Source organism: Typopeltis vanoorti, chromosome 2 (genome assembly GCF_054136105.1).
Source record: "Typopeltis vanoorti isolate ZY-2024b chromosome 2, IOZ_Tvanoo_1.0, whole genome shotgun sequence".
In the NCBI taxonomy this organism is placed as follows: Eukaryota; Metazoa; Arthropoda; class Arachnida; order Uropygi; family Thelyphonidae; genus Typopeltis; species Typopeltis vanoorti.
The window spans coordinates 71709696-71733507 of record NC_143550.1 but is presented as its reverse complement, the minus strand read 5'-3'; the positions used below and the strand labels follow the sequence as shown (position 1 = coordinate 71733507).

At 37.9% G+C, this 23812-nt stretch overlaps 1 protein-coding gene across 1 annotated transcript in view; it reads left to right on the top strand.

The window, feature by feature from the left end:
• Positions 1–4270: 4270 nt before the first annotated feature.
• The window catches only part of kug (FAT atypical cadherin kugelei), a 599114-nt gene continuing 579572 nt past the window's right edge, over positions 4271–23812 (top strand). Inside the window, exon 1 of the mRNA XM_090401756.1 lies at positions 4271–7634. Within this exon, the coding sequence (XP_090257882.1) occupies positions 4271–7634 (3364 nt within the window). The remainder of the gene's footprint in view (positions 7635–23812) is intronic.

Sequence of the window (23812 nt, the reverse complement as noted above, 5' to 3'; positions counted from 1 at the left end):
CACATCTCCTTGAGGAGATGTATGATGCTATACATTAAAGGCAAGGGGCCACTATCCAGACCGGTTTCGACCTTTATTGAGGTCTCATCAGTGGGAGTCAGGCTTAGTAATACAGAGCTTATAAATATTTTACCAACACAAGTTACCATAAGGTGCTTTGACCTTATTAAATAAAAATCTCAGGATGAGAGATAGATGTAAAAAAAACTTTCTACAACAAAACCTCACGTTAAAAAAAAACAAACTTCCACATCGATTTTATCAACATCTCGGATATTAATCCTAACTTCAATGACGGACGCCACCACTTGAACTGGTGTCCTTTACAACTCGCCTCTGCGCTCATACGCTGCCTTCCACAAGATAGCCGGAGCATGTGCGTTATCAGGTCTGATGTTCAATGATAAATATTATCAGTTGTGTAATCTCCTTTATATGATCTGCTTTCCTCAATAACCTCTTAGCACCAGTCTTCTCCTCCAGTTTGTTTCGATGACCAAGGAAAATCTCCCCGTACTATTCCACTGTCGGTATGCCTTTTCTGACCTCTCCACAAAAGGGCATCAGAAATATACTCAATAGCCTCGATGCTATAAATCCTCCGGCCCAGATAGTTTTCCTAGAGTTGTACTAAACCTTGTGCATCGAATTGATATCCGTCACTTAGAGAATCCATCATTTAATTAGCACTCACCAATATAGATTTTGCCATTCTCGTTCTACATCAGTTCTCCCCGTTAATCTTATCTACCTTGGATAGAGTCCATGGAAAGATTTGTTGAATCTCATTTGGTCTGTTTTAATATATTGCAGAGGTACGTAGTGAACGAATCTAGCATCGCGGCCTTCTTCCCAAGCTGCCAACTTCTATTCGTCATTCATTGTATGTCGTGAGAAATGGTTCTCTCTCCCCTAATTTCAAAGATATTTTCTAATTAATTGTTTACGCAGTGATTTTCTCACTGTTCTCAAGCGGAGTGATGATAATCCGGTGAATTTCAATGCTATGAAAACACAATCCTGCTTTATTATATGGGAAAAAAAAATGCTACTCTTCTCTCCTCTTTACTTTTAATAATTACTTTTAATAATTTCTAGTCGAGTTCATTTTTTTTTTTTTTTTTTTTGTTCTTGGACGGACCATTACATTTACTTTATCCTAGTCTAAACATATTACTTTCATAACTTTCCCAACATAAAAAAAAAAACTCTCTTCATATTCTGTTTTTCAATCAAAACACTACTTTTCTCCTCCTGCACAACTGGGATGGTGCATTCAATGCCCCCATAAAAATTCTCAATAGTATACATAGAAGAGGACAATCTGCCTTATAGGTGATTACTCTCTCTCTCTCTCTCTCTCTCACACACACACACACACACCCTCCAGTCACTTTCTCATGTGCACTCTGTTTATTCTTCGTGCGGTTTTTAAAGTTACTTTCATGGGCTTTGCTCCACACTAATCTTGTTCCTACCATTTCTTCGCTTTCCTCTAATATTTCCATCTAAGAATATAAGCAGCCACTACTCAACATCCGCGCACAGTTCAGTTTCAAATATATCGAACCAGCTTCACACTTCTGCCTTCATTCCATCTACCTGTGTTCTTTAGAATACTCATACTGCTTTCTTCTGAAGAATACACGTCCACCTTTTTCAAGGAACTTGTGATTAGATTTTCTTTAACTACTTAACCATTTTCTTAACTATTTGCTCACGCAAGGCACTGGACAGCAACGTAAAAAACATACTAACCAAAGTAAATAGAAACAACGCTGAAATAAAAGCCTACACATTAGCTGGCGTATTCACACAGAAATGTGATATGTAGAATTTTTTTGTTTTTTTTCGTCACTGAGTGCAACTCTTTTGGTTTCTACTTAAACAAATTAAAAAAAAAAGAATGATATGATAGATTTATATAATATCTTATTGAAATAGATCAAAAACATAAAAGAAATATGTTTCAATAACTAAAATTGTAGATATGAGTCCTTTTCTATAATGAATAAATAAATAAAGAAACATATTTTTCTATACAAGCTTGCCTCATTCTGTACTAGGAATGGACAGTCTAAGCGAATAATACAACAATGTACATCAACGAACAGTTGTTGTACTGATGTTATATATTATTGTAATGACAAGACCTGATAGTTCATTACATTTCATCTATTTTCTCTGGACATCCATGCTTTGCACGCTGATCGTTGCTGTAATTTACTGAGCGACCATCTCATGTATATCAGAGAAAATGAAAACACCAAAATCTACCTTCCCATTTCTGCTATGACATCAACGGGCAATCTCTATTAGAGGGAACGAACTTGAGGTTTACAACCTCAGTGCCCATTATTTAGGTCGTAAAATGTGTCGTCATCATCATCTCGAATCCATAGTAACGGTCAACGTTGTCAATGATGGTTTTAGGTGAGTAACACTCATAGTATCAACTCAGACGAAATTCTCTTGAAATTTAATATTCTCTATAAATAATTAGCTTGTATCCGTATCTTTTGTGGTGATAATAGTGCTATTGACGAGAAGAATTAAAACAACCCAATAGTAGTTTATCCAGTAAAGATCTTTAAAATACACTAAGGTTTGAGGGTTTTTTTTTTTTTTTCTCAAACTTTAGTGTGTATAATGGGAACTAAATATCCCAAGATTTAACTATTCTGGACTAAATATCCTACGTATTCCACATTAAATATCCCACATAAACATCTAAATATCTGATATCGGATTAACTGGCTTCAAACTCTGTTTCGAGTGGGTGTAATAAGAAACTTTATATCATATATTTAAAGCAAGTTATCTCTGGAAAACATCGACTTCTTTTGATTCTTTTAACATCTTAACGTGCTTTATTACTGTAGCTCATCTTAACTTTCTTTATTGTAGTCTCATTAATCAGAAGCTGTTCAAAAAAAGAAGGGAGAAAAAAAAAGAGTTGCTTACAGGAGAAATTGGTCGGTCTTTAATTGCAAATTCTTGCTTGGCAATAATTAAAAGTTCGACCCAAGAGTGAACAGAGGCAGCTCCCCCATGAAGAGCGCGCGACTCGTGAAATGTTCATGGCGAGAATCACCACCACGATGTTTACTTAGAAGATTAGAGGAAGAAGACTGGGAAGCCACCTACCCGTCTGCTAGTTTAGACAAATATTGATGACTCTGTCACTTCTTGAAGAGTTGCACGCCATTTGGAGAATTTTCTTAAAGATACATTGAAAAATAGATCGATGGATGTTGTTGGGCCTTTAGAAGAAGAATAAAAAAAAAATAATAATAAAGAGCGGCCATTTATATTCTAATCTGAAATTCAAAGGTCTTTGCAACGAAGTGTACATGTTGAACAGAGATAAGGTGGCATCACCTGTCATGCCATTGTAATAAATTACAAACCATACCTCGTTTATTTACAAAATGACCTTCTTGCCATGTCATCTCGTTGCTTTACATCGTCAAGGAACATATTTTTGCAACACGGGCGAAGTTGTTGTAAGTTATTCTTTAACAGGACGACGTTGAATCGATTACACGTGTACTGTTTGTTATTCGTTATTCTTAAAAATGCTGTTCGTGGAGTTATCGGAAAATTTTAGGAAGCTGGACAATATTAAGCTTGTATTTCGTGTTGTAGTTGGTCTAAGTTGTAATGAGAATCCCCCCCCCCCCCTTCGTGATGCAACGTATAATATGCAACCATTACGAGAAGCTATTAAAATCATGTTTGCTTAAGTTTTTTGTTGTTTCATTAGCTCTGCTTTCTTTATGATATAAAAACGTGACTAATGTACGTCTGTTAGTTTTTATGTTCAATATTAGTCTCTATACCAAAGATATTCATTCATAACCTGTGATCATTAGCAATGACTAGTTTGGTTAGCACATGGCTGTTGTACACGTGCAAATTCGTAAAATCCATCGTGTAATATCTCATTTGGATCAGTGGTTGCTGAAGTTGTTATTTGAAGTTGTTGAATCAGGTGAATGTTGAAATTATTATTTATTGGATTATGTACCAGGATGTTAACTTTTTTTTTTTTTTTTAAATTTTTATTTATTTTTTTTAATCATGAAGTTGCCGATTGTATTCTCAGTAGATCGATATATTATATATAAAATGCATATAATTTAATGTTTCTATCTCATATTTATTTAATCATTGTATTTATTTATGCATTAATTTATATATATATATATATATTTTTTTTTTTTTCAGGGATGTATTGAGTTAGAATCCAGCAGCGTGTTAATATAAGATGGCTCTCATTATCAGAACTATTTTACCTCGACTTTTGTCTGGTCGAGGATGGTGCCATCCGATGTTTTGGAGCGGTAAATGGCGGACTAGGGTAATGTTATTATGTTTGTTGCTATCGTGGATGTTTCCTAGTGTTTGTTGTTCTTCTGATCCCGAGTTTACTAGAAGTTCTTATAATGCTTCCATTCCAGAGAACTCCGTAGCCAAGACTTATGTTTCTCCTAAAGAAAAAATGGGAATATTTCTGGCTGACTCTTCTCTTGTTGTCCGTTACAAAATAGTGTCTGGCGACAAGGATCGTTTTTTCAAGGCCGAATCCAGGCTGGTAGGTGACTTTTGGTTTCTTCTTGTTCGGACCCGAACTGGAAATTATGCTGTACTCAACAGAGAATACCAAGACAATTACAAACTGGTAGTCAGAGCAAGCATCACGTCTCTCCACCGACGGTCTGTGAAATTAAAAGCCCAGACGATAGTAAACGTACAAATATTGGACACCAATGACTTAAATCCCTTATTTTATCCCACTGATTATGACATAGCGATACCAGAGGATGCTCCACTTCACCACAGCCTCGTTCAAGTCAGTGCTTTCGACGCTGACGTCGGAGTTAACGGAGAAATATATTACAGCCTGTCCGAGCCGAGCCTTCAATATGCCGTCCATCCCACACGGGGAATAATTACTTTAACTCGACCTTTAGATTTTCAGCAGCAACCGTATCATGAGTTGACGGTGATAGCGGAGGATCGCGGGCCGAAGTTTCGAGCGGGTGAAGTTAGAGCGAGTGCAGCTAAAATCAGAATCAAAGTGACTCCCGTGAACCTTCATGCACCAGAGATCTTTGTCCGTCAGTTTCCTACGATATTTGAACCTAACGGACCTGCGATTTATGCGGTAGTCATTGATAAGGATCAAGGTGTTCACGGGGAAATAAAAAGCCTGGAAATTATTGAGGGCGACACTGATGACATATTCCAAGTCACTCCAGGATCTAAGCCGGACGAATTCAACATTGAACTTAAGAGAAGCTTGGATAATGACCTAACGTACAAGACTTACAAGCTCACTCTACGTGCTGAGGATCGAGGAACTCCACCGAAATCTACAATTCAGACTGTCGAGATTCGTCTTGGCGACACCGGTGACCAGGCTCCTGTTTTTAGTCAGTCGCAGTATGAAGTGCAAGTGGAAGAAGTGTCTCCACCGGGCACGTATGTCACGAAGGTGTATGCCACTATCGCGGGTGGAAAAAGAGATGTGAAATACGTGATCGATGGCGGAAATGAAAATAATACGTTCTCTATCCATCCCAGATCTGGACTCATCACCACCTCTGTAGCTCTGGACCACGAGTCTCTTGCTAATTATTCGTTGACGGTGAGTGCGATAGACCGCGGAGGACGGGGAGGTCATAAGAAAGGAATTTCTACTGTCATTATTCATATTCTTGACAACAATGACAATGATCCGGTTTTCAATGCAACCATGGCAACTGTTACCTTTGATGAAAACAGGCCCGTTGGAACGGTGGTGTATAAAGTGCACGCGACTGACCTCGATTCTGGCGATAATGGTTATATCACGTACAGTTTAGCTAACCTCACACCTGTTCCGTTCGACATCGATCACTTTACTGGGGATGTCAGAACTTCTGCTGTTCTGGATTACGAAACCATGAAGAGAAATTACGTTCTGAAGTTAAGAGGAAGTGACTGGGGCTCTCCTTATCGAAGACAAGCCGAGATGACTCTGAAGATACGATTGCGCGATGTCAACGATCATCGCCCACTCTTCGAGAAGGTCGATTGTGTCGGGTATGTGTCCGATACTGCTCCGATAGACACAGAAATCCTTACCCTCTCTGCTATTGACTTTGATGCTGGAAGTATCGTCATGTACAGGATGGTTCCTTCTAACGACGACCTCTGCTTCCGTCTGGATCCCTCCACCGGAGTCATAAGAGTTGTTTGTGAACTCGCCAAAGAACAAGTGCGTGAGAAGATCCTCAACGTATCCGCCACCGATGGACAGCATTTTGCTGACGTCATGTCCATAAATATAAAAGTTGTCAGCAGTGGAGGAAATCAGAGACTCGCAGGACGGGCTGCTTTGGTAGAATGTCGGGAGGTTGGCGTTACGGAACGTCTCAAAGAACAGCTTCGACTGGGTGAAGCCAATAACCGCGGAAGTCCGGTCACAGAACCGACCCCCACCAGCTATGGTGGTAACAAGCACGCGCCAGAATTCAGTCCGTCCGCACTGAAAGAAATGTGGCTGAACGAAAGTGTGCCTCTTGGAACTGAGGTGGCTACCGTACGAGCTCGCGATCGTGACCATGGCTACAGTGGTCGCTTGGTGTATGTGGTGTCTAATGGCGATCTGGACAGCTGCTTCAGGATGGACATGTACACTGGTCAGCTGCAGGTGGCAGGTGAACTAGACCGGGAGCGGAACGATAAATACGTTTTGAACATCACTGCTTACGATCTGGGTGAGCCGCAGAAGTCTGCATCTCATTTGCTCATCGTTCATGTGCAAGACGTCAACGACAACGTACCCGTATTCGAGAAGTCGCGTTACAACTTCGTGATTGCAGAGAACATGTCGAACGGTACGAGCATCGTTAGGTTGAGGGCTTCTGACTTCGATGACGGAATGAATGCGGAGATGATTTTCGCTTTGGAAACGGACACCTCCGATTTCCACATCGATTCAAATACTGGACTGCTAACGGTGCAGGCACCGTTGAATCGCGAAAGAATAGAAGAGTATCACGTGCGCGTGAGGGTGACCGACTTGTCTCCGGATCGTCCCCTCTCTTCTACAACCTTGGTGAATATTCGGGTATTGGACGTGAACGACAATCCACCTCAGTTTAGCTTGACCCAATACTGGGCTAAAGTTCGAGAAGACTTGCCGTTGCAAGCTGTGATCATGGTGATGATGGTCCACGATCCCGATCTTGATGATGGAGGCAAAGTGCATTATCAGTTACTGGCGGGAGATGACGGTACATTCGAAATCGATCCCATGATGGGAGTGGTGCGTCTTGTTCGACCGCTGGATTTTGAACAGAAACAGGTTTATAACATCACCGTCTTGGCCAGAGACAAAGGAACTCCTCCTCTCTCTTCAACCGCTTTTCTGCTGGTCGAAGTGGAAGATGTGAACGAAAACATGTTCACTCCGCAGTTTCCCGATGTGGTGTTGACGGCATCGGTGAGGGAAAATCAGATGGAAGGATCCTTCGTTACACAAGTGACTGCCGATGATGAAGACGGACCTGGAATTAATGGACAAATTGTCTATTCGATCCGAGATGGCGATGGAATGGGACTGTTTTCTATCGACGATAAAGGTAAGCTATTTTAGATAAATAAAGTATATCAGCTTTCTGTCATTTGCTATTCCAACTTGGACAGTTCTTCCCTATAATCCAAGTTTAATGCTGTTTGGTAATTGCTTGTGTTTCTAAGATGAATTTTGAGTACCTAATGAAAGAACCTAATGGAGGCGAATTAAGGACGTTTATTCCGTGCTAAGATGAAAATCTATCAACATTACCTGAATGCAACATATTAACCTCAATTCTTGTATTGCTTTCCGGTTTCTTTTCTTAAACGATGGAGTTCTGTATCCTTTTATCATATTTGAAGAACCAGTCCTTAGATAATTTTGTTTTCAGCATTTTTTTCTTAAAAAAATAAAAGCTTTTGCAATTCCATACTAAATATGTTGAAATTTGGAGATCCTTAAAAAACGAACTATTTCCTATTATTTTAGAAATAACGTTGTGAATGAGCCAATTGTAACTCTCCATGTAGACTCACACTCATTCATTCATTCACAGTGATTTGCAGATGTGCGAATATGTTATTACTCGTAATGTAAGACACCACTCGCATGCTGCTAAACTCATTTCCTTAAAAGAGTATTAAGTAATGTGTTTATTAGACCACGTTTTTTATATTCATATGCCTTAGAATACTTCAGCCTTAGAGACAGATCAACTGCCGACCAGAGTTCAGAATGACTGAAATATATCTTGTTCACACTCAAAAGTTATCTGACGTTTCTTTACTTCTGTAATAAGGTCAGTACTTACATATCTTTCAGGAAACCCATCCGTTACTGATTCAGATATGGTTCCACACACAAAAAAGAATTTAATGTAAGGTCTTTAACAAATCTTCATTCAGGTGAAAACCGTTGTTAGCTTCGTATTCGGTGGTCAAGTTACTGAATCGAGGGCAGTTTATCAACAGAAATTGTTCATCCTTTTTTTTTTTTTTATTTTGCGCTGAAACAGATTTCACTCATGTGAATCTGAGCCAGATGTTGCGTGAGGGATGCCAACTTCCTCTTCTTTTTTTACGCTATCAAAATTATTCCCCCTCCCCACCTAAGACTATTCGCACGATATTTCAAACACTATAACTGGGAGCAAACAGGAAAAATATTTCATTCCAAATGTCTGTCATTCAAATTTATTTTCTCTGGAGGGAGGGACAACGGCGTTGGAGGGGGGAGGGGGTGAACAGAACTTTTTGGCTTTTATTCATGATGCAGCTTGCTATAGGCTCATGCATTGTTCCCCATCACTTCTGTCAACCTGAACAATCGTCCATCAGTCTTCTCCTTCCGCTCTTTGCCATGTGGAGTGTGGAATAAAAGCATGCATAGCATCAGCAGCCACTTTCTAACAATAACGCATCTACCCAGTGTACGTAAGTGCTTGCGTGCGCGCATATTTTAGGGCAGAGGCTGAAACGAAAACCATACACACCTTGCCGTTTGCCCAAGGGAAAAACTTGTAGTTGCCTCTACTGTATGGTACTGAAAGAATACCTTTGACATACGAGAATAAAACTTTTTCTCTTGAAGTAAGTGGTGAAAACTTTTGGCTCACAACTTAACCCTCCTGTCAGAGAAAAAGTGTTTTTTTTTCCTCTCTTCTCACTGGAGCAACGGAACTGTAGGCAAAGCATTCTTTTTACTATATTTATCACGCAAATGACCAAAGCCCCAAAGTATTCAAATTTGTGTATATATTTCAAAAACATAAATCTGTGTTGAGCTCGCACTATGCCCACGTGCTACAACAGCGAGTTATTGTAACGGTAAAGTTGTTGCCTCTCTGAGTCATTTTTCTGTTTATTTAAATATATATCGTTTGAATAAATAACAAAAATTGTGATGTGCTTTTATCACTTATCTAAGAAAGATTTTTTGTTTTCAAGGAAAATATCTAATATCTCGCACTTTTTTTTTTTTTCAAAATGCAGTTTTATCAATTGGAAATTTTAACATACAGCTGTTCCTTCTTTTAACGACGGTGCCAGAATTCTGATTTGTTTTGTATTATTTTTTCTCTTCTTGAACTAATTATCGAATCTTTGCAGTAAGATGTTATTATCTTATGAAGAAATTAGAAAAAAGAAACTAAAATCTGATAATGAAAAAAATCGTCTACTTACTTTGTTCGGCTGCATCTATTTCATTGTACTCAAAAATAACTTATGCCACTACAGCAGACAACACAGCCTGTAGATAAACAGCTATCATAACAATTTCAGAAAAAATTACTTTGCTTTCCAGGGCATTGAAACATTCACTAGATGCTCAATTTGCAAATTGCACGAAACCAAAAAAAAAAAAAAAAAAAGAAAAAAAAAGATATTATTTGGAATATATATTCATCTTGTTTTTATAAATTAGGAATTATTACCATTATGAATTAATAAAAAAAAATAAATTAGGATTTCTCTCTCTCTCTCTCTTGTGTGTGTGTGTGTGTGGTTTGTTTGCAAGCAGACATGAATATTTAGATGTAAACTTATTTTCCTCATTCAACAGCTGACTCGCAAATATCTGCATCTTTACTTCACAACGTTCTGCGCTTGAGGCCCGAAATATTATTTACAATTAAAAAAAAAAGAAGAAGAAAAGCGAAATATGCGATATTTTAGAGCTAAACAAGGAATGGTTTGCTTATCATAATAAACTTTAGTTAGTTTAGTTTTTATATATTTAGTTTTATATATAAAACGATATATCCCTAAAATTATTCTTAAAAATGTATTATTAATCAGAGATGGTTCCCTTGTGGAAACGTTTCTGTTTCCATAATACTACACTGCCAGTGCAGAATTATAGTTTTAAGTTTGAGTTCTTCTCGACACTAGAGATTCCCAAGTTAGTCGAGCCTTGGCGTGGGAAATGGGGGGATTTCCACGGAAACACTAGAAGGTGTACACACACACACACTTTCATACAGAAAAACTAGTTATTTTTTATTATTAAGAGATGCCGGTATTTGTCTGCTATTCTTTAGTATGGGTGCCTTCAAAATCATCGATAGCCATGGATAACGACTTAGGATAGAGACCAGCTGCCCACCGATTTCCAAAAGATCGAGTTAAAAATAACCCTGCTTATTCCCTTTATGGACTAAAAAATGGCATTATTTTATTTATATGAATAGTATTTTCTTTGTTATTTTTTACATAGTACCAAGTCGCCAAATATGCCAGATACATTCAAATTTACAGGAAATATGAATCCAGTAATCACTCCTTAAATATTAGGAAAGAATCATCATAAGATTTAAAGACATCGCTTTTGTAGGATATGTTACCACAATAAGATCTTGACTTGACCAAGAATTCATTAAAACGTTTAATGAATTCTTAAAGAACTGGAAGCCAAGAAAGTATTTTTAAACAGCTTTGAGCGGTTATTTGATTACAATGGAATAAAAAAAACTTTTACATGACAGTTTTTCTACTCATGGTAATTATTATTTTTTAAAGAAACTTAACTTAATCTCTAGATTGGGAGATAAATGTTTTATAATCTGTGTAATGTCTTAGTGACACACTAATAATATTTTTATAGCATTTCCACCTCCTACGTGGAAGTATGTTGTCCTGTAGTTCGTTGATCCTTTGGAATTGATCATAGGAGAGATTAGTCACTGTCCATCCAGAAGTAATTGTCCTATCTCTCCTGCACCCATTTACTGCACGATTCAGTCCCATGATTCAGCAGTAAATGAGTACTTGGGGGTAAGCTGTAATTACTGTCTTGTGATCCAGAGGAAAATTAATCCGGTCGAACCTAATTACTGCGTTTTACACAACTTGACTTTCCTCTCAGCTGTTGAAATGTTTTTGGAGTAACCTTCGGGGGTTTCTGTGCACTTCTAAACGTGATTACAGTGGGATCTGATTCACCCCTATCAGGTCTAATACGCACAAAAGAAATTGTGTAGAACTGAACTACGAGCAAGTTAGGAAAGAAAGTGTTCTGATAGCTTTTTAAGTCTCAAGTAGACAAATTGAATTTTTTTCTTTTTTCTTTTTTTTACTTTATTTTTCCTCCCCTTTAGTTTTATTTCAGTTCACTGAACTATCTTCTTGGGCACTAAACCTGGTTAATGACTCGATTTTTTGTAATGTGTTTTATATGGTTCCCAATGTTAGAAGAGATTCTTTTGTTAAGAATCAGCTGGTTTTGGCGCTTATAGGGAAAGCTTATGAAATAGTTGTTCGTTAATACTGATGTAAATCATAATCGTGACGTAATTCTGTAGGATTCAACCTGCTTTCATCAAGAACTTTCGGGTATCTTCGTAAACCATAATTCGACATTCCGAAGCTTTCGATTATTTTTTCATCAAATTATATATTTTATTATTAGCAAGCTTTCTGAATATCCTTTTTTAAGGATTTCAAATCAAGGAAATTATACTGCCTTATAATTACTTCGAGCATATATCTGGACGTAACTAGGCTTTTTTCTTCTTCAGCCCATCCGTCGCTTAGGACGAGTAGAATCCTCCAACGAATTAATCTGTGAGCTACGATATTACTGTTCTAATATGCTTATTATTATTTTCTATCCTCTCCTTTTGAACTACAGCAGCTAAGGACATGCAGTGAGTGTAGTGTGGTATAGGTGTCATCTGTGCATGTACCCATTTCATATCGAATTTTGTGAGAGTTAACAACCAAATTGTCTTGAGGGGGGGCACCCCGTCTGCTATACGAAATCGATTAATTCTTTTTCATTTGAAAAGTCCTTATGAATGTCCTTCCGTTCAACTAAAAGACTCGTGCATTTAGGCCTATAAAATGTCTTTAGCCATTTCGTTTGACAGTCTTTGTGCTAACTATGAGGTTATCGACTTCAATGGTGTACTTTAGTGCGTGTGTGCATTAGTTGGCATCTGCGTGTAGAGTAGGCGTAACCTTGTGAGGTCATTTTTGTCTCATGACTTTTATTCTTTTCTTCGTATACGAGGAAAAAAAAACAAACAAACAGAAACGTCATCTCACATCCAGGTTTCAATTATTGTGTAGTCTGTTTGCCCTACCCTTGACCTCTACTACTGCTCTGTCACCTGCTGCCTAATAAAGATACGCGGGTTAATAACACGGCGGGTGAACCCTATGATGACGTCAGTTTCCTGCCTAAAGCTTATCATCTTGTCTAGTCCCGGAGCGGTGTAATCAGGGTAATTGACCTTGAAGCGTATACCGCGGGGGATGATGCGACAGCTAAATTGTCACGTGCTAGTTATGCTACTGTGTACTGTAAATTGATGGGGAAGGTACCCACTGCAAAGCATGATTCGGTACGCGGTTGATTCGAAGCACTCGGCGATTTTCTGCAAGGCAGAATTTCATTTTTTGCTACGAAAGTTTAAAGATTCGCCAACCTTTTTGAACTTTAGTGAAGATTTAAAAAAAAAAAAAAAAAACTGAACCTGGTGGAAGAAAATCCTGAATTTTAGAGGAAGAAGACTTTTAACTTAGAAGAGGAACATTTGGACAAAACTTTTGCTGAATAGCTCTGTAGGGCTATTCAGCAAAAACTTAAATTCATTAAAGTTCCCTACTGAACTTTAATGAATACACCTTTGTAACGTGGACTGATTAAGAACCAGCTGGTGTTGGCGTATAGGTTAATTTCGAGGTTAATTATTAGCCAAGGGACTTGCACTTTTTGCTACGGAGTACAACACATAAGTAACGAACCCATTAGTTTCCAAGAAATAGCAGCTTGTAGTGATCAACGAATCTATCATAGACAGCTGTCAATTTCAACGGTATTGAATATGGGATATACGAGACACTTATCACAAAGATTTTTTTAAAAAAATTCACGTCTATTGTTTTAGCATTTCAATGGGCAATCTCTGAAAAAAATTTTTAATTAATAGTCAAGTACTTTTTGCAGGCTTGGAAGTAATACCGTGGGTAATATTTTTTTGTAACATAAGAAAATTGTACTGCTAAATTAAGATATCTTAGCCCCAGTTATGGTAATGGGATTTTACATTATAATTTGTGATGCCAGTGTTAATCATAGTTATACGAATAAAGTGCGCAGACTCAAAATGGATAATTGTTCAGTTATAAACTTTACCTTCTGCCACCTGTAAGTAGAAACTTATAAAAAATGATGCATGTATTACACCTGATTATAACTCAATGGTGATCGTCTGCCAGGAGTAATGCAAAGCCATTATTCCATCTATTGCATTTACTGTTACAGCAAGGCGTGGCTTGTCGAAAGTAGTTGCTCGCTTTCCTCAAGGATTATCAGCTGACAGTATTCAGCAGGCATCGCTAGAGGTCTGTCCACTGACGAGCTGTTATTCTGCCCCCTAGTGACATGGGCTGTAATGAAGTCTGATTAGTGGCGCCAGCATGCTGATTCTTACAGAGGGACAGATAACAGTTATGTAATGCCGAACATTGTGTAGATATCTGTTCGGCAACGGATGTCCATTCTTGTTGTACCCTTGGGTCTACTTCTAGTTGGGGTTCGATCATAATGCGGTAGGATATTGCATTTAGGAATCATTCTTGCTTAGATATGGAGAGTATAAAGACGCCTAATGATATTTTCTCGGAGAATAATATTATTGCGGGGGATGGAGTAATTTTTCCCCTCCTTCCTGGAAAGTTGCAGAGCCATTAGCAGGACGTATAGAACCTTCGTAAGGACTTTTCAACTGAAGGTGACTTAGGTGATCTCATACGGAGGTTTTTTTTTTCCCCCTTCCGGCAGGACAAGTGTTTTCATTCCGTAAAATAGGCATACCGGCCGAAGTGACGTAATACACTGGTCTCATATCCTTTGTCGCTTCACCATAATCCCAAAGAACAGCATCTGAATTGCAGCACTACATTTTCATCCTTTTTAATTTTTTTTCTTGTCTCTCGTGAATTGTATTTTATATGTACGAATTGTAAATAAAATTTTGACCGTTGTTAAGCTTCAGAAATTAGCATCTTCTTATCATTTGCGAGGAATTGAAGTCCATGTGGGAACAATTGGACATAATCCGTTTGCTTAATATAAGTGCTCTGAACACTTGATAAACGAAATAACTCCATCTTCTTATTATTGTTATGCTCTCTTTCAGACTATTCGATCATAATTATTTCCAACATAAATACTTCATCGTAAATGAAGTATTTACGATGTCTATATCTTAATCAACACGATAATTGGATGTGATTATCCTGACTCTCCACACTGTAGACAGAACGGGATGAAGTAAATAATAAACAAATCTCTGCGCTCAAAATTCTAAACAAAGGCTGAAATCATTTGGATTGATTGGAGGAAGGGCATGTTCAACTGGAGCTTAATTCCGCTGTTCCTTGTCTAGTCCTCTTTAAAGGTCCATAATTCTCTGCTTCTCCGCTCATCTTCAGTTACGCCGCTTGTGGGCTATCACGCAATCTTCGACGATTTCGTGTTATAGAGAGACTGAATTATGTTTCTTGTGTCAGTAGGTATTTCAGCGTTTGTTAATTTAAATTAATTTTTTTTTTTGTTTGTTTCAAGGTTATGCGCGTGACAGTGTTTGACTTATTTCCCTTTATATTATGCACTTTCAATCACTTCACCGCCTTTACAAATTTCACGAAGAGACGTTAGAAATCCATTGATCGTTATCTTTCTCAGTCATGATGTCACAGGTTGTTGTCAGAGACTTTAAAAATAAAAATTGTACCAAAACAGTAATCGCATCACAAACTTCTTTATCTATAATAAAATAGTTTCGTTCGCTATAAACGGATATGACAACAGGTTCCATCACTTTCAATTACTTAAGAAGGAGATGCTCTGTGCTACTTTTCAACATTCTGCCGCATTCAACTTACACCATTCGTGTGTGTGTGTCCACCCGTCTACTTAGTTTCTATCCACTTTGTTGTTTTGAGAAGATTGCCATTAATCTAAAAAATTCATATTTATTTGAGGAACTTTCAATGTAATTACACACAAATATTTGTTCAGCTTTTTATTATTATTATTGTATTAGTCATTGGCGCTAGGAAAGCATTTATAAAGGTTCACTATTATTCATGGATGGACTGATTTTTATGAAATTTAGCGTTCGAGATATTTTCCAAAAAAAAAAAAAAAAAAAATCAGAATAAATAAATAAATGTTTATGCATTTTGTTCTTAACTGACGAATTTGGATTATCTGAATTAGAGGAAATAATACAGAATTGTATTTATCTTATTATATTAAATCAGTACGATTAATGCTACCTGAATTCAATGCAGTGCACTTATTATTCTAGTAATTGACTTAAAAAGTATTTATTAAAAACACCAGCGTTCCTAAGGAAAAAATAACTTGAAAGCATTCTTAACTAGTTAAATTATTCTTAAACTGATTATATGAATATGTTTATTGCACATTATGCCCACAGATGTTTATTGAGCAAGGTCGTCTGGTGAAATAGCATGTTTAGATACCCATCTAAACATGCTATTTCTGGTGAAATAGCACGTTTAAATACCCATCCTGAGAAACTTGAAAGTTTCTCAGGATGGGTATTTAAACGTTATTAATAGCCTGCGAAACTATGAATGCTATTTTAAGTTCAAGCTAACTTAATAACTTAATACATCTGTAGACACGAGTAATACATAAACGCTTTTTTGTAAATTAAAAAAAAAAAGCATTTTTAAGACGAATCAAGGAAAATATGTGATGGCGTAGTATATCGGATTTTGTTATCTGTATGGACGTATAACATGCGTCTTCAGTGATGAAGCATCTCCTCAGCCACTCCCTGATGAGGAATCATTGTGATGGAGTTGTGGAAGTAGCCACAGTGTGCGAAGCCTTTCCCCATCTTGAGTAGCGCGTAAGCACAATGACTACTCATTTCTGAACACTGCTAAGCTATGCTAGCTAATCTTACGATCTGATAATGAATAAGAACAATAAGTCCTTTCAGTCTCTGTCACGCGAACGTGTAACCTTAGCTACTAGTTTGTTTACAACGTTTTTATGTACCTTTCAATTTGCATTTACTAGTTTTTATGTCTTTTCGTAAACGCCTTGAAAAAGCTAGACAGTTTGCTGGCGAAACTGGTAGGCTGTAATGTAAGATTTTTGTAAAATGGTCAGTATTAAATAAGTTTGTATTTTTGATTCACTGTTAGGAATTTATTATTATTATTATGCTTTTAAGTAGGAAACTAGTCAGACTATGAATTCTCTATTCGGCATTTCTGTTTTGTTACTGGAAGGTTGGGGCTCGAGCGTAAGCATGCGTGTGTGTTGCTTTGAGGGAAATTAATTAATATTAGTTTCCTATTTTCATACACTCCGAACAATATTTCATCGCTTGCAATGTGCGAGTTGCAAAAGTTTATTTTTTTTTTTAATGTTTTTTCTCCGACTTTTAAATATTAACAATTTTAACTTGTTCTGGAGTTTTTGCCTGATAAGCGCGAATAAACTCTTGTTCACCGGACTCTGGAGTTCCGGTTTATTGTGGTGACTTCTTTCTGGTGACGGTATCCCTTGTAAGGAATGAAACCTAAGTACTTCTCGCTGTCATTCACGGGCGAGATGCGAGGATCCATCGTACGAACGAAAGAACATTCTCAGAGATGAAGGAATTGAGCTCAAAGCCTTTTATTATTCTGACGGCGTAGTAGCATCTTACTTTCGTTCTTCTCTCGCTACTGAAGGCGTTAACAGCCGGCATTATGCAGCAGAAAACCGTCGGGCATCACTAACTAAGACGTTTACTCGCGCGCGAGCCGTCATCCTATTCCCCCCACTGACATTTCTGTTGTGAAAAGCGGATCACTGGCGCCGGCATAGCCGCTCCAGTGTGTGACAGATTAAGTTTTGGACAGAGACCGACAGCGGTGACCTGGTGCTGCCCTCTAACGGAGAATATTTTATAAACTTAAAGCTTCTGTTTTGAGACATTTCAACTAAATGGCACAAAAGTGGGGAGAGAGGGAAAAAAATCTTGATATAAGATGTTCACATCTCCTTAAGTGGCAACTCAATTGGATTTCCAGACATCGCCTTGCTAATTTCTAAAATTGATGATGCATCTGCATCATCAATTTAGATGCGTGTGTATATACTTCTCTTTTATTTTTGTTAATATTTATAATGCAGCTTTCTGTTTTATGAGAGCAGTCAATTTCACCTTGCCTTAGTTTATGGGAAGGTATTTTATTTTTTTGCATTTCTGTATGCTCTGTCCCTGTCTTTTATTGCTTATTTTCTTCTTTAAGCATGTCTTTACGTGGCATAAGCAATTCCACTTACGAAAATTGGTCTGTAGATTGATGTTCCTGCAATATTCAAAAGCATGTCTGCCCTCCCTTCTTTGCTTTGCTTCCTCACTAACTAGGATGTGATCGATACTCTTTACATAAGGTGTTCTTAAGGCTACCTCTGACACGAGGACTATTCATATTCTCGTAATGCTTGCATATTAGTTTCACGGTAATTACACTCCCTGGTATTCCCATTACATTTGGCAATTTTTGAATCATTTTGAAGTCTATCTTTTCAGAAATAGTTCGTGCGTATCTATTTTTTTTTCTATTTAATCCTCTAGATCATTCCTATAGTTCGTTTTTTTTTTTTACTCTCCTTTGAAACGTTTTATATAACTCTTAACAAATTGAATCATTTCAATCCTTTGCTTATTTTGCCCAGCTTTGAGTTTTTTTGCGATTACTTCTCCATATTTATAATTTCCACATAAAACTCTGCATGTGAAAATGCAGGCTGTACCTTCTGTTTTACTGCCCATTACTTATTTCATAATGATTATTTGTCTCGAGGGCATACATTAATATGATTAGTCAGCTCTTGCTTTATCATTTCCTCTTTCCAAGAATATTAGCTTTCCTGACAGAGGTATGAATTGCACAACGGAGGACAGACGTATTAAAATTCAGCAGATGAAGTACGTCACACATGACTTTAACGTCTATTAGTTAGAGTATGGAAAATTTAACCTCAATAGATTGCCTGAACTTGTCGCGGTGAAGCAATGTTAGTATTTTTTTTAAAAGAAATAATTTAATAATCATCACATGATCAGAGCTATTTAAACTGACAGTAAATTAGTTAAAAAATTAGTTAAAATTAGTAAAAAGGGGGCATAAACAGAACTAACCAGCGTTTCTCTAGTCATTCACACCATTATTTATTTATTTATTATTTAAATAACCAATCCGTTTGAATTATGTCGGCTCTTAAAGAACTATATTTTTTCTTACTTCATTCCTCCAAATTGCAGGTCTCATCATCATCCTCTTCATCTACCTAAGGCAGGTTTTTGAGCTGCTGCGTACAACAGCTTTCCAGTTCAATTTTTTTTTTTTTTTTTCAGTGAAGTTATTTAAATTTCTGTAAGAGTTCAGACAACATATATTCATGATGTTTTTTCATCCTTTCCTTCCAGGTTTTCCCTGAGGTGGTCTTTCCTTCTATTCTTCTGTTTTGGAGAATTTGAGGAAGCCTTTTAATAGGCATTAAAATAAACTTTTAATGCCTATTCAAATACACATGCCACTGTACCTGTTTTCCTTTGATTCTTGTTTATTGAATATGATAGCGAAATTCTTTTGTGATCTCATGATTCGTTTTCATTTCAGTCCATGCTATTTTATTTATTTTCCTTCAAGCATTTGTTTTCAAGGTACAATCTAAGTTCTGTTTAATCATCCAAGCTTTTTCACCATAAAGAAATGTGGGGTGTAGCCTAAACAGTTGGAATGGCATTATAACCTAACTTGGATTTCAAGTTCTTTAGAGCGATGTGCATTTTTTCATATTTGTAAGTTCAGCCATAGTAGATCACCCTAGATTTATCTTGTTTGTTAGTTTCTTCATAATTCAGTCAGTCTGTGAATAACGTGCCTAAGTAATTAAATATTTTAATCTGTTCTAGTTTATTTCCTGCCTTCTCTGTTCCCTATTGCCATTGTTTTGGTTTTACTAAAATTTTATATGCATTGCATAATCAGTCCAGACAGCATAGTTAAACCGAAACTTTTATTTTTCTATTATAACTGTCTACAGAAGTCCTTAATTTATTTTAATTTGAGAGTTTGTATTCAATATATTGTTTTCTACGCATTTTCAAATTTTGTTTGAAAAAATGTTAAGTGCGCTTTTCTTTAATAAGATTTTGCAAGTAACAAAAAGCATTTTTAATACAGCAAATGGGCGTGTTTATTATCTTTCGCGAATCGACAAGAAAATAAAGGACGGAAAAAAAACAGAGAAACATACTTCTACAGCAAACAGTTCTGATAATGTGGGAGACTCTCCTGGGGGATTGCAAAATTTTGGTTCAAATATAGTGAAGTATCCCTGCATTTCGAAGAACTGATTCTTGTATATACTAAAGTGCACAATTTTTTGTCCGAATAGTTGTATGTTTTTTTTTCCTTTTTTTTTTGTAAACCAAGAAAGCGGTTTATAAAAAGGAACAGTTCACTGCAGTAGGAAGATACGTCCTTCAGACGGAAAGATCTGAGTTTGAATCTCGCTTGGGACTCGAATGATCTTTATGAATGTGACTTAGAGGGTTTTCCTCACATGAACTTCACCCGCCAAACAGAAGGACACACAGGAATAATGCACTGACCTTATAGTCTTCGTTGCATTGGCTATTATTCTAGCCCAAATGGCTCTAATCGCATTAGGGTCTAAGAAAATTTGTAAGGACCTTTCAGCTGAAAACACCTCCAGTTTGTCTGATATTGCGGGTTCTCTCTCTCTCTCTCTCAAAACCTTTTTTATTCACAAAAAAGCAGACTGACCGGATAACACACGAAGTTAACAAACAGGCATAATTGCACTCGTCTTTGGCTACCTTGGAAGAATTTAAGCAACCAACAAATGAAAGATGATAATATAGTGCAAAGTTTGTAGTGTCGAGCTTTTAAATGAAGAAAAAAGAGCGGCAATAAACTTAACATATGGCATAAGCCATAGCACTTTTTTTCTTCAAAGTTAATTTCATAATAACATCCCCCCCCCCAAAAAAAAAACATTCAAAATTTACACCCATATTATAATTCTGGTATCTCTGCAGTGATGATTTCAGGCAGAAAGGACTGTTGGATTTTAATATTCTGAAGTCCAGTGTAAGTAGAATGTTGACCAAAGAAACCAGCATTCAACTTGTATGAGATGTGTACGATAGTCGACGCCAAACGTGATTTAGCGAACTTGTGATGAGCACACAGCTGTGTCTAGAGTATATTCCGATAATAGTACAAACATCCAGAAAATATCCATCCAGCTGCAATCATGTCCGAAGACAGTCAACATCCGTGGTCTCAAATGCAACCTTAATAGTGTCCACTGTCATCTGCAGTCAACCAAACTCCACCTACTCTTCTTAACAGAAACTCAGATTTCACCTTCCCCTGACACTATCCATCTCAACCATCCAAAGTATACACTATTTAACTCCTTTTCACCCAAGGGTGGAAAGGAGTTAAATAGTGTATAGTGACATACCCTGCCAGAGAGCACCTAACCTAGACTCGCCCAACTTTGACCTTCTTTGGCTAAATATATCCCTCACTCACTCAGTCAAATTCATCTGCTGTCTTTATCGCTCTCCTAATACCACCAACCACTCCGAGCTCTTTAATTTCCTCTCCTCAGAAGTTGATTTCCTCTAGTCCCACTCTCCTAATAGTGAAATCATCCTCCTAGGTGATTTTAATGTCCATAACACCAACTGGTTTTCCTCTTCCAGTTGTATAGATCCTGCAAGAAGAGATGCAGAAATATTTGCCATCACCAACGACCTTACACAAATTGTTCACAAACCGACCAGAATACCAGATATCCCAAATCATTCCCCAAATACCCTAGATCTCCTCCTTACCAATGACCCTTCCAAATATACAGTGAATGGAGTCAGCCCCCTGGGTAATTCTGACCACAACCTAGTGCTCATCTCCTGCCCCATGCAATAACGCTTACACAGTCATACCTGCACAAGAGTAGTTTGGCATTATAACAGTGCCAAATGGGACAGCCTCTGCGCCTACTTTGCTTCACTCCCATGGTTAGATTATTATTTGCAGTCTTCCAATCCAAGCATATGCACCAAACATATCACCAAAGTAATCCTCACTGGCATGAAATCATCATTCCCCACACTTACGTCCTCTTTCCAAACCCTGGTTCTCCAAAAGATGTGCCAAGGCTGTACAAAGAAAAAATCAGGCATACCACAACTGGCTGAAATTAAGAACTCCATTCTCTTTCAGTGCTTATACTGAAGCTCGAAACAGATTCAAAAAAATCATTAATGATTCCAAAACAGAATTTGAACGAGCAAAAAGCAGGAAACTTGCAGCGTGTCCTAGCGGCACCCATGTCTTTTGGTCTCTTGCCAAAGCAATTGGTCGCAACTTTTGCCCTACACTATTCCCACCTATCATACTCAGATGGTTCATTTGCAACATTGAGCCATCTGGGTATGTAAACTTTGCCTTCAATGCATGCATGCATAACCGATAATGGCAAGTGCCCCCCCCCCCCAGTCATTCCAACTGTCCAACATGCAATGCCCCCTGTATCCTTTTGCCATAAAGAGATCATAAACCTGTTGTCAAAATTTGACACAAAAAAAGCTCCTGGCCCTGATGGCACCCCTCCAATTATCCTGAAGGTCTGCGCAGCAGAACTGACTCCTATCCTGTGCCGTCTGTACACACTCTCTTACTCCACTGGTATATATCCCAAAGTCTGGAAATTGGCCTATATTCAACCCATTCCCAAAAAGGGAAGACAAATCGTCATCTAACTACCGCCCTATTCTCACTCACCTCAGTCCTATCTGAAGTGATGGAGAAAACCATCAATTCTTAACTCCTACTCTACCTTGAAGGTACCCCAGCTATTAAGCGACCACCAGTACGGATTCCGTCAATGCCGATCGACAGGTGACCAGCTCTCATATATCATCCATCTCTGGACATATGGAGTGGAAAAATTTGGCGAATCCCAAGTAGTTGCAATTGATATCTCTATAGCCTTTGACTGGTCTGGCACAAAGGCTTACTAAGCAAACTTCCATCATTTGGACTATCTCAGGACTTCTGCAGATGGATTATCAGCTTCATGTCTGGACGGACACTATGTGTGATGGTGGATGGCTCCCTATCCTCCCACCATCCAACTAATGCTGGGGTCCCACAAGGTTCAGTTCTCTCACCGACCTTCTCCCTTCTGTACATCAATGACTTACTTCAGTTGACCTCCAACCCGATACACAGCTTTGTAGATGACAGCACATTGCATCCCTCCCTTTCATTTGATAAAGCTTACCCTACACAACTCACTTCAACCCACAGAATATCAACCACAACTTCCCTCAATTCGGACCTCCAAGACTTGAGGGAAGTTGTGGTTGATCGTTAGTAAAACCCAGTTCTGTCTTATTTCCCACAAAAAAAGAACCGTTTTCCCCCAGTACTACTTTTGATAGCACACAAATTCCCAGACAAGATGAAATTTCTCCTCTCAATTACCGTGACATCAGGCCTCTCCTGGCATAAACACATCACAACTATTACATCCTCAGCTTCCAAAAAACTCGATTTTCTCTTTCGCTCAAGACGTTACTTCACTTCGAAACAGCTGTTAACCTTATACAAATCACAAATCCTCCAGCTATCGAATACTGTTCTCACATTTGGAGTGGGACTCCTAAAATCTCCCTCAAAATGCTTGACTCAATACTGAGGAGAGCAATTAGACTGATAAATGACCCATCTCTCACCAGCTCACTCCCCCCACTTTCACATACACGCCTAGTATCTGCAATTTGTATATTCTTCAAATATTTTAATGGAAAATGCTCATCTGAAACAGCATCAATAATTCCCCGCTCTGTACTAAACCCGTTGGAACACGTACAGCCACCTCCCAACACCCCTTCAGAGTACACCTTGAAACCCACAGAACAAGTTTCTTTTCCTCCTCCTTCATCCCTGCTACTGCTGTGCTGTGGAACAGTCTTCCCCCCTGATATATACATGCTTTTAAATCGAATGTTAACAAGTTTCTCCTTTCCCATCTCACTACCATATAGGTTGACGAGCCAACCTCTCGTATATTGGCTCAGCATAAAAAAAAAAAAAAAAGCTCAAAGATGTGAAAAGGTGATGAACTCTTACAGATGGATCACAATAT